Source organism: Pholis gunnellus, assembly GCF_910591455.1.
Source record: "Pholis gunnellus genome assembly, chromosome: 16".
NCBI classification, from domain to species: domain Eukaryota; kingdom Metazoa; phylum Chordata; class Actinopteri; order Perciformes; family Pholidae; genus Pholis; species Pholis gunnellus.
The window spans coordinates 419840-430000 of record NC_136543.1 but is presented as its reverse complement, the minus strand read 5'-3'; the positions used below and the strand labels follow the sequence as shown (position 1 = coordinate 430000).

The window sequence follows — 10161 nt, the reverse complement described above, 5'->3', positions numbered from 1 at the left end:
CTCCCCATCACATTAACACCATCCTGACAGTCATCACACATCTCCACCCTGGTGAAGAAAGCTCTTTAACGGCTGTATTTCTTAGGGAAACGTAACTAAGCACAATTCCCATGCCAGTTTCTTGTCAACTGTTAGAGGAGCAATAGAAAGCATCGTGAGTGAAACATTAAAAAACTCTCATGGGATGTGTACGGCCAAGACAGGAGGCTCTACAGGGGGGATTAAAGCGGACCAGAACATCACTGGTACCGTCTACTACTGGTACCGTCTACTGAGCATCAGTGAGACTGTGAGCCCAAAGGATGTTAAAAGACTAAACACACCCAGCCAGCTTGTTCACCCCGCTGCTGTCTGGAAAGAGTGATAAGTTATCCACAAAGTAGTATAGTTTGGTTTTTTTAAGTGTGTATTTTCTTATGCAGACTACACACCGCATTTCAGTACAACCCTGTTGTACAATGACAATTTATTAACCTTGTGCTTGTTGTCTCATGCAACTGATGGGTTACACGTAGACAACCCTCACCTTTAAGGGGTCAAAAGGTTAACATCTCATTCCCCCCTAAATAAAAGCCATCCCACCCAGCTACACTGGGGAAGGATCTCATTTGAGTGCATGTTTTTGGACTTTGCCATTACTGGCTAATTGAATTATTGATACACAACATTTCAACTCACTCCATTTTTACTCAAGGCCATTAATTCATTCAATTGACACACTTAAGGAAATCCTATCCATTTTAATTAAAACCTATTTCACTTGCTTTGGATAATGTTATACAAATGCTCTCAAGTACAAGTTGAGAATGTCCACTGAAGGACGGCGACAGGTGGAAGATACAGAGGAACAAAAGACTTCAAAGTACTACATCTTTAAATACAAAACAATGGCAAATGGAAACTCTTTGCTTACATTCTTTTAACAAATATTTTAGAAAAGGTTGCATTGCAAATGTCGCCAAGACAGGCCAATAAATGAATCCTTAAAAAGGTCTGAGCACACTAGTGCTAAAATCACATGTAGAATAAAAGTTTAAAAAAACAAATCTGTGTAATTCAAAATTGGTTTCAACAGAAGTTCAAACGCATCATTAGATCATTATAGACATCTGTCCCAGATGCTTGAAGTGTTTTTAAGGTCATATATTTAAAAAAAAAAGGAATAATGATTATAAAAAATGATGTCTGCAGACAGCAGAGTTTGTTAATGTTTAAAAAGGTCCCACACACATTTATTCCAGATTTAAAAGGGAGTTTGCACGAGCAGGTTGATGCAGAATTGAGTAGTGGTCGAAGCACAATCAAGGGAAACCTTGATTTCTTGCAGTTCCAAAGCTAAGAGTCCTGGACCGTCACCACTCATCTAAATTACAAACATGATCAATTCAGAGTCCATTAATCTGGTGAAAAACTACAATGTATGTGCGAGTTCAGCTGTACAGTTCTGCAGTGACTGGATGTGTCTGCTTCAGAGTCCTTCAGCATCACTCCATACTGTCTGGGTCTGCCTGGGCCATGTAGGCGTCCAGCTCAGCATCCAGGTGGCCTTTGGTCTTTGACATGTAGGCGTCCAGCTGGTTGTCTAGTTGTTCACGGGTCATAGCTTGTTGGCCAACACCTCGCCCTCGTCCGCGGCCTCGACCACCTCGACCAGCAAAACCACCACGGCCACGCAGTCCCCCACGGCCTGTTCCCCCACGGCCTGTCCACCAACGCACACAGCACAGTGATTAATAGTCAACCATTAAACTCAATGTCTATTTAAGATCATTCTGTTACAACTTTTACACACTTCAATAAGAGAAAAGTAAAACATAGTCATCCCCTGACCTCGGGCTACTCCTCCTCGTGCTGCTCCTCTGGGCAGAGCTCCTCCTCCTCTCCCAGGAACTCCTCCACGGTGGCGGCCTCCTCTACGCATTGCCAGACGGCCAGCAGAGCCACGACCTCGCATGGGCCCACCTGTAGAAGACACTCGCTTGCCTGTGCAACACAAAGACATATGGTCACTCAATGCAAACCCAGGACCAACAGTAAATACAAAGAGTTGGGATCAGATTCTACCTCTCAGGGACAGGGCTCCCCTCATCACTCCCCCTCTGGCTCGTCCTCGGAGGCCGCCCCTGATCATCCCTCGCATTCCCCCTCTACCTCCAGCAGCTCCTCCACGCATCAGAGTCCCGACAGGCCGGCCCAGCCTGGCCTGGATGTTGCTCTTCCCCAGGCGCTGCTTCAGGCTCTGACACAAGTTATCCACAGATTTTATTATGACAAAACAAAAATCAGCCAAACAAGGTGGGCAATTGTGAGGAAACGTCATGCTACAGGTGGTGGTTACAGGTGCTCAATCAAGGCCGCATTCAAGAGACAGTAGCCCGGTGTAAAGACAAAAAGAGGACAGATGCATAGAACTCCAGAAAGCTGCAGGTCTGCTGAGACCCTCAGCTCCTTTAAATCCAGATTGTTTGCCGCTGCCTTTAATTGAACCACATTGAAGGATATTAATCAATTTCTGCATTTTACTACTGTATTTTATTTCTTACACTGCTTTTTAGTGTTTCAATGAATGTTCTTAATTGTTTTTAAATCTCCTTTTCTTTTGCCTTCTGTTTTGAGGCTTTTATGTGAAGCACTTTGAATCACCTTGTTGTTGAAATGTGCGATACAAATAAACTTGCCTATGTAGATTCATGATTAAAACTGGGAGTACGCATTAACACTGGCATGCAGACTTGATTAGATTTATAAAGCCGCATCACACCGCATCTGTTATAAATCTCAATCATCGTAGAACTGGGTGCACAAGCCTCATTTCCACCCCCACAGTTTGTTCAAGTGCGCTTCAACATCCATTCAATACTCCACCAGCTCATTAGACCTGGCTATGCTGGACATGTTTCAGCCACATTGGAACGCTTATGTCAATTTAATGACAACCAATTTACAATTTAACTAAAGCCAGTGTGCATAATTCCACATTATCCAACCACACAATCAGAGATCAGATTCTCTACTAGGAACTGCTAACTAACCAATTCTTATGGTAGGAAATGTCAAACTGAAATGTTTGGTTTACAGTTGCATTAATCTATTTTGGTCACTCTGTAGCATAAAAGCAGTTCCATATCCCTGGGTAATATGGACAAAGAGTCGCATTCCCCCTCTACCTCCAGCAGCTATATGCTAACATGTATGCTAACATGTTAGCATACAGCTGGCTGCTTTCAAACCCAGGAGACACATGGGTGCTACTTAAAGAAAGTATTTTCACTGTGTCCATGTTGGGCAGTGAAGATGTTCTTTTAATGGTGCATTCTGGTGGTGACGTCTATCCCTAGCTACGGGATCCATTTCTGCAGGAAAACAAACTAAAACATCTCACTTTAATACTATTTCTCTCCTTACTGAACAAAGAACGGATACTTATTTTATCTACCAACTGTATTTTAGAATAAAAACAGCTGTATCTGTAATTATCATCTTCATCAACTTTAAAGGCTGTCAGTAAAGAAAAAAGTCACAATTGGTGTTTTTCACATGAACTAATGTGACTGGTCCCTCTTTACCAATACGTCTAGTGTCAAAGATTTTGTTAAACCTTATTCATTACAAAAATAAGAACGTTCCAAACACACCAGTGTTACACTGTACGCACTCTCACAAAAGGCTATGAAACTGAATAATCTCTCTTCTCTGCTGAACAAGGCCAGTTCCAGACATGGACTCCATGCAAAAGTAGAGTCTCGTGTTATGTCCTTGAAACACAGAAGTGCAAATGTTTTTGTGTTACATTGCTTAACTGTGTGACAAAGTACAAGGTGAGATATATTAGAATTATTGCTAAAATAGTGTCAGTCTGAATCGTCACATAAAATCATAGTAATGCTTTATTTTTCTAATCAGTAACTACCTGGTGGAAAATAATCCTCTGTGTTCATGCAGATCTGTGGTTTGTTCAAGTGGTGACGTTATGAACTATCCGCACATGAGGTTTTGGTGAGCTGAGATTTTAGGGTTGCGTAACAAAATGGAACCATTACTGAGAAGTAAATATAGTATATGTGCAGGTCAGTCTACAGTTTAAAACATGGCTCTATGTGGGAACAGGGTCACTGACACTCAGCTCCTCTGATCTTTGCCCTCACCTGCTTGTGATTCAGAGCCGCTTGCACCGAGGGCCGGTTCTCCATCTGCTGGGCCAGCCGGCGATTGCGGGCACTGGCCAAATGCTGCTGTTGCATAGTGGCTCGAATGCTTACTGCAGCGGGCTGCTTGTTCTTCAGCATGTTAGTGAAGCTTTGGAGTTGGGAGGGAAAAAGAGGGAGGAAGTAAAAGAGGGGGACAGGGGATATACAGAGGAGGAGGAAGCAGGGTTCCACATCAAGTCAATTTCTCATAGAATGGATGAAGCCACACAGACTGGTGGCTCTTTGGTTAAGCAAGGTTCCACTCGTTGGCACTCACTTTCTCTCTCAATGACATGACCATCCAGAATGATTTATACTTGAATTTAGCACGGGTTTTCAAACAAGCACAAGAAGAAAGGCCAACTAAGAGAAACTCACAGTAAAGACAGACTGAGGGACAGAAGCAGAAAGAAGGGGACAGAAGAAGAGCGCAATTTGCCACTTACAGGCCTCCAGCTGACTGGCCGGGGTGTCGTCCTGCTGCAGCAGCAGAGGCCCTGGACTGGAGGAGTGCCTAGCCACCCAGCCACTTACAGCATGGACCGTGACTTGTGGTTAAACCACGGAGAGACTCAGATGGGAGGGAGCTCTTTGTCACGTCCAAGCTAGGACTGAGTATCTGGTCTTTTATAGACTTTCAGCAGAGAAGAGAAAGAATGAGAGAACAGGAGGATAAAAAGGAGAATGTGCATCACTTTCACTGGGTTGAGAGAGGCAGACAGGATTAAGAGGTGCCCCATCTTCCTGGTTTAGTTTAAGCCTTCCTCTCCCCTTTATAGGTGTATACTTGATGTATACTGTGCTGTTTAAGTAACAGGGCATTTGTAGGACAGTGGTCTGGTCCAGCATAGGCTAGCCAAGGCTTACCCAGAACAACCACTACCCCCTCCCCTTGTCTATATGTGTGCACTGCTCACACAAGATATTTGGCCCGGGCCAGCCCCTTCTTCTCACATTTAACTCTGCAGATGCATCAAATAATGTTGACGGAACCAACAAAGTTGAGTGAGCAGTGCACACACTGGGGACAGCCAGAATAGCATCCATGTCGGGTCCGGTCCCCCAACAGTGGCCTTCCGTAGGGAGCACTAGAACCTTCACACGGCTGGCCCTGGCCTCCGGTGTCTAACAGCTGACAGGGTGCGTGGCGCCTCACCGCTCGTTCAGGGACACTTTGGTGGTACTTTTCAGCACAACTTTTTGGGAGGAGGCTGCGCTCATTTTGGCAGACTTCGCTTGCAGGCTCCTGGAAACAGACAAGACAGAAAATAAAACACGGTCAACTGGTAGTCATGAGAAGGGATTCGGATTCAACCAAACACTATTGAACCCTGATCTATGCTGTAAGCACAATTGCTGTATTTGAGATAATTACTGAACCTATACATAGTATTATTTCTCTCTGCCTGGGTGATTTAAACACTGTATGCTAGTCGGGAATGTAACTTCCCTTTGGAGCAAACATGTTGAAACTACCAAACAAGTCATCTGAACCCAATCACAAGATGGTGGCCTCTGTGCAATAATCCCTAACACAGTAATGGGTGGACCGGGTGAAATGTTTCAACAGCTGCTGGTCTTCACAGATGGACAAACATAAGCAGCTCAACGTGTGCCATGAAGTGATGAGAGCATGCATTTTGGATTCCAATAACCGAGTGACTTTAGTGCCACTTTTCCTGTACCCCTGCGGTCTAAATGAAGCAGAACGTTTGATAACCTGCTCTGTGGTTGTAGGACTGAATGTCTCGATGCTCAGAGACGCACTTTAATCCGCTGTGATACCGTCATTCACTAATGTGGTTTAGAGTCAAGAACACAGAGTACGCTTTATATATGTGCTTACTCTTGATCCCAAGAAACTAGCTTAATTTAGCTAACAAAAACAAGTATAGTTAGCTGGGCCGACGCGGACTTCTGATAACCACTAACGTTACATCAGCAGCCCAAAGTGTCAACTCAAGATGAATTAAGAAGCTCAATTACAATTCAAGTGCCTACAATAATCATTTCCAGCATGTTTTACTTACAGTGAATGATGCGTCGGTCGAGATGAGCCTTGCGGCCAGCTAGGGTTAGCTTTAGCAGCTAGCAGGTAACGTTACCGGCACGGTGTGGCCGGGTGGTTGTCCTTACACTCTTGTGTTAAAATACAACATAGAATATGCTACCTTCCTAGCTAAGCGCTGTAAGAAATGAGCAAACTCTAGTTGAATTCGGGTCTTTCTCAGACTATTCGCAAAATGCTGGAACAGGTTCTACAGCGAGTCTCCCTAAAATGGTGCTGCTAGCTTCATTTACTGACCACTGGAAGAAAATGGAGATGTCTGCAACGTCACGGGGACGTGACGTAGCTTCCGGTCTGTCTGCCAGTGTTGTTGGGTTACTAAAATGGCGACAGCGGCTGTAGTAGTGACTTCCTCCGGCAAAGATGCTGTAGCGGAGGGGCTGCTCGACCTTCTGAGACCAGCTATCCAGCAGCTCGACGTGCATGTACACTCAGTCAGGTAGACGCGGCTCCTTGTTGAATGGTGAACTGACGTTATTTAAACGTCTCCTGGATCACACCCCTGCTGTCGTCCGTGCTAGCAGCCCCTTGACTGTCTCGTGACTTTCCAGGATGTATCGATCCGGTGCTGTTTATTATTTAAATGTTAACGTTTCTATACATATGTTAGTCATGTCTCCCTCAGGTTTAATAAACCTGTATTGTTTTAGCTTTGATATGTCACATCTCCCATTCTGTTTCCAGCTTCTGTGTGTGCTTATTGTGATGGTTTGTTGTGTTTACAAACGATGAAGAGAACGTGAAACTGCACAACTATTCTACACTTCAACCGATGTAAAGGGTGCATTGGTTTCTTTGTGTAATCTGTCCTTCCTCTGGATTAATGGGATTCTTTTCTTCTTGACAGAGAAAGCCAGGTAGAATTAAGAGAACATATAGACAATCTGGCCACAGGTAATTTATTGGATATATATATATATATCAAACGTAACATTATTTTTTTAAAGATCCATTTATGAAGTACATTAAATAGCTTGTTTACTAACCATCGGATTGGTCATGTGTGTCTCTTAATATACATTCTGTGCAGAGTTGTGCCGGATAAACGAACATCAGAAGGTGGCTCTAGACCTGGACCCTTATGTGAAGAAGCTGCTGAATGCAAGACGTAGAGTAGTGCTGGTGAACAACATCCTGCAGAATGCTCAGGTCAGTGGTGTGGGACTTTTAAAGCTGCACTTATTAATATACTTTTTTACGATTACTTTTTTTATGCAAAAGGTGTCACTCTCATTGACAAACCCACTGTGAATTATTACTGACTCTGTAGTTCCCCTCAGCTCTATAAGGCTTTTTAGCAACTTCAACTTGTTTAGGTTTTCTGGCCTTCAAACTGTGCTCTCATCACTCTGGTTTCTAGCGGCTCTTTTAAGAGAAAAAGCTCTAAAAACCAACTGTAATCTACCTGCCCAGTAGAAAACAGCAGACAGACTGTTAGAGACTAGCTGGTGAACACGGTGGAGCGTTTAGTGCTAAAGAAACGGGTATTTCCCTCAGTGGGTGGTGGAGACCAAAACAGAGGAAAAAGAGTTTGACCTACATTCAACAGATGGACACAAAGACAGCTACTGTTACTGCTAAAACAGCCACTACTACTGCAACCATTGCTAATACCTGTCCCACTATTAGTCTAAAACTAACACTTGAAAAAGTATGACTAGTATTATATTACTACTACCACTACCACCACTTAAGCCCCTTTTCCATTAGACAAATGCACAAACACCCTCTAATATTTGGCTTTTGTGTTTAGTGGGAAAGGTTACCAACGGTATTCATTCCCAGGACAAGTGACCTGAAGTAGTCACAGGTATTTATTGGTCCCAGCTCCAATTGGCAGTTATGTAAACGCTAATTTTCACCCCTTTTCTGCTGCAACTCGTGACTCTTTGTCATCTCAGCCACAAATGGTCTGCCTCCATCCAAGAAGAGCCTGAACATTGTTCCAAATTAGTCACCACTGAGTTCCAAAGAGGCTGAATAACTGTGTATCTGAGTAACAGATACAAAGAAGAAGTAAGCACTGTAACATTTTCACTGGCCTCTATGCTGCTTTCTACTGTTTTCTAACCCTGTTTTCCAGCACGTTTGTGATGTCTAATGTGACAGAAATGCATCCTTGTCTACTGGCAATTGGAAAGGAGTATATTGTCTTTTTTTAACAGGCTTTCCCATCTTTAAAAAAACGTGCATATACTTGCTAATTTTAAGAGAAAAATGTTTTAATGTACTACTGTACTGTTACAACTACTGCTAATAACTATTACTATCACCCCTCAATGTTTAAAAACAGAAAAGGGCACACAAACGGTAAAACAGTATATGAAACAACCACATAACCTAAACGTTCTTTCCCCAGGAACGTCTGAGACGACTCAACCACAATGTGGCTAAGGAGACAGCTCGGCGAAAGACCATGCTGGAGGCTTCAGGAGTGTTCACCTCCCGCTCCCCCAGTAAACCCTGAACCTCCTCCTCCTGCTCTGTGAACTGTCCTGACACATCATTACTGGAGACTGCAACAGGAGGAGCATGAGTCTTCCTTTGACGTTTGGTTAGCTGTTTGTCCAGTGACATGCTGGCCTGCAATGCTTTGTCTTATGTTGTAATCGAAATAAAAATCCTGGCTGCTATGTGTTCTGCGTTAGGCAGCTGTAAAATGACAACAAATATCAGATCCTTGTTTCACAGCTGGAAGTTTTTTTTATTATTTTTTTTAAAGTTCAGCTAAACCGTAACTGGCAGGGATTCAAACGCAAGACCACAGCAACGCCATCATCATGTGGCACTCATGGATGTATTCAAATGACTACATGTACTATAATGCACTGGTCTGGCCACTGGGGTTGGGTCAGATTCATTTGAAATTTAACCGAGACCTCAATACATTACACAATCTAATGTGAACCTTGAAAATGTTGCACCTTTATACTAAAAACAATTGACACAGCCACAACAATTGAATCCTACTAAATTGTTTCTAGTTTACACATCTCAAGACATTTCCTCTGCAAATTTTGCATTTTCAGCATTTACAATTGTTCAAATCAAATAAGACAAACTACAGTTGTATTGTTTGTATTTTGCAACATGTGGGATGCTGTTTCTTTTGTGTAAGTTGTTGTTGCTTATTTTGTAAAAAATGTAAGTAACATGGAGGACTTAACTCTTGAAACGCAAGAGGAACACTAACTCAAAAGGTTCATCTTCCATTTTTAATGTAAATTAAAATGAATAAAAACTACATCCATATTAAAAAACAAATATTCATTAAAGCTACAATCAGGAACTTTTTTGTGTGGATTTTTGCTGTTCCTGGATGAAAGTGGTGTTTCCGAGCACTTAAGAATCCCTTAAGAAACCCTTGGTTTACTGCTAAAGGGTCCGAAATGATGCCCTGTTCTGTCCTGGTTCTGGTTCTCCATTGCCTCGCAGGCCGTATCCAGCAGCGTGGTGTTGGTATTTTCTAGCAGCGAGTAGAAGCTTTGCTGCTGGCCGGAGGAGGAGACGCTGCTGCCTGCAGGAGCTCTCCTCTCACCGGAGCTTCCAACTGCAGGTTGAAGGCGGAAGCGAAGCCAGATCTGGGTCTGTTCATGGAGACATAGCTTACTTTGATATCAAATTACTTTTCATTAGTTAATAGCATTGGTTTTAATCAAGAAAGTTTCACAGTTTTAGAATTTCAATATTTTAAAGTGTAAATCAAAAATGTAATCAAGTACTCCATGTAACTAATTTAATTGCACATTTTCTAAAATATAATTGGCCTGATTATAGTTTTTTCCAATCTGAAAATCTTGTCTTGACAGAACATAGCTACTTGCACTTTTGATAGTGTTTTTTAGCAATATTGTCCTCTGCAAGCTCTGGACTTCTGCATTAATTAACAACTGGTCGTTTGTCAGA

At 42.8% G+C, this 10161-nt stretch overlaps 2 protein-coding genes across 3 annotated transcripts; one reads left to right on the top strand and one right to left on the bottom strand.

Annotated features, from left to right (window-relative positions):
• Positions 1 to 724: 724 nt before the first annotated feature.
• On the bottom strand, positions 725 to 6487 carry chtopa (chromatin target of PRMT1a). 2 transcript variants are annotated; one of them, XM_079175595.1, is made up of 6 exons: positions 6218 to 6487; positions 4465 to 5433; positions 4146 to 4296; positions 2065 to 2239; positions 1831 to 1983; positions 725 to 1702 (listed from the first exon to the last, which is right to left on the bottom strand). In XM_079175595.1, exons 3-6 carry the CDS (start codon positions 4284 to 4286, stop codon positions 1485 to 1487), a joined length of 687 nt encoding a protein of 228 aa, XP_079031721.1. In that variant the 5' UTR covers positions 4287 to 4296; positions 4465 to 5433; positions 6218 to 6487; the 3' UTR covers positions 725 to 1484. The 2 variants fall into 2 exon arrangements, with proteins under 2 accessions (XP_079031721.1, XP_079031720.1); XM_079175594.1 differs by having other exon boundaries at positions 5344 to 5433.
• Positions 6488 to 6565: 78 nt separating this feature from the next.
• On the top strand, positions 6566 to 9531 carry snapin (SNAP associated protein). The gene is made up of 4 exons (XM_079176624.1): positions 6566 to 6694; positions 7103 to 7149; positions 7286 to 7404; positions 8615 to 9531. The coding sequence occupies exons 1-4, from the start codon at positions 6579 to 6581 to the stop codon at positions 8720 to 8722; spliced, it is 390 nt and encodes a 129-aa protein (XP_079032750.1). The 5' UTR covers positions 6566 to 6578; the 3' UTR covers positions 8723 to 9531.
• Positions 9532 to 10161: the final 630 nt, after the last annotated feature.

Excerpts from the sequence above, each read along its gene's own strand:
- chtopa (XM_079175594.1), bottom strand. The coding sequence starts at position 5,408 with ATGAGCGCAGCCTCCTCCCAAAAAGTTGTGCTGAAAAGTACCACCAAA. Across the intron at positions 2,240-4,145 it reads CGGCTCTGAATCACAAGCAG|AGCCTGAAGCAGCGCCTGGG; the intron begins GTGAGGGCAAAG and ends AACTTGTGTCAG. Across the intron at positions 1,703-1,830 it reads ACGAGGAGGAGTAGCCCGAG|GCCGTGGGGGAACAGGCCGT; the intron begins GTCAGGGGATGA and ends GTTGGTGGACAG.
- snapin (XM_079176624.1), top strand. The coding sequence starts at position 6,579 with ATGGCGACAGCGGCTGTAGTAGTGACTTCCTCCGGCAAAGATGCTGTA. Across the intron at positions 6,695-7,102 it reads GTGCATGTACACTCAGTCAG|AGAAAGCCAGGTAGAATTAA; the intron begins GTAGACGCGGCT and ends TCTTCTTGACAG. Across the intron at positions 7,405-8,614 it reads ACATCCTGCAGAATGCTCAG|GAACGTCTGAGACGACTCAA; the intron begins GTCAGTGGTGTG and ends TTCTTTCCCCAG.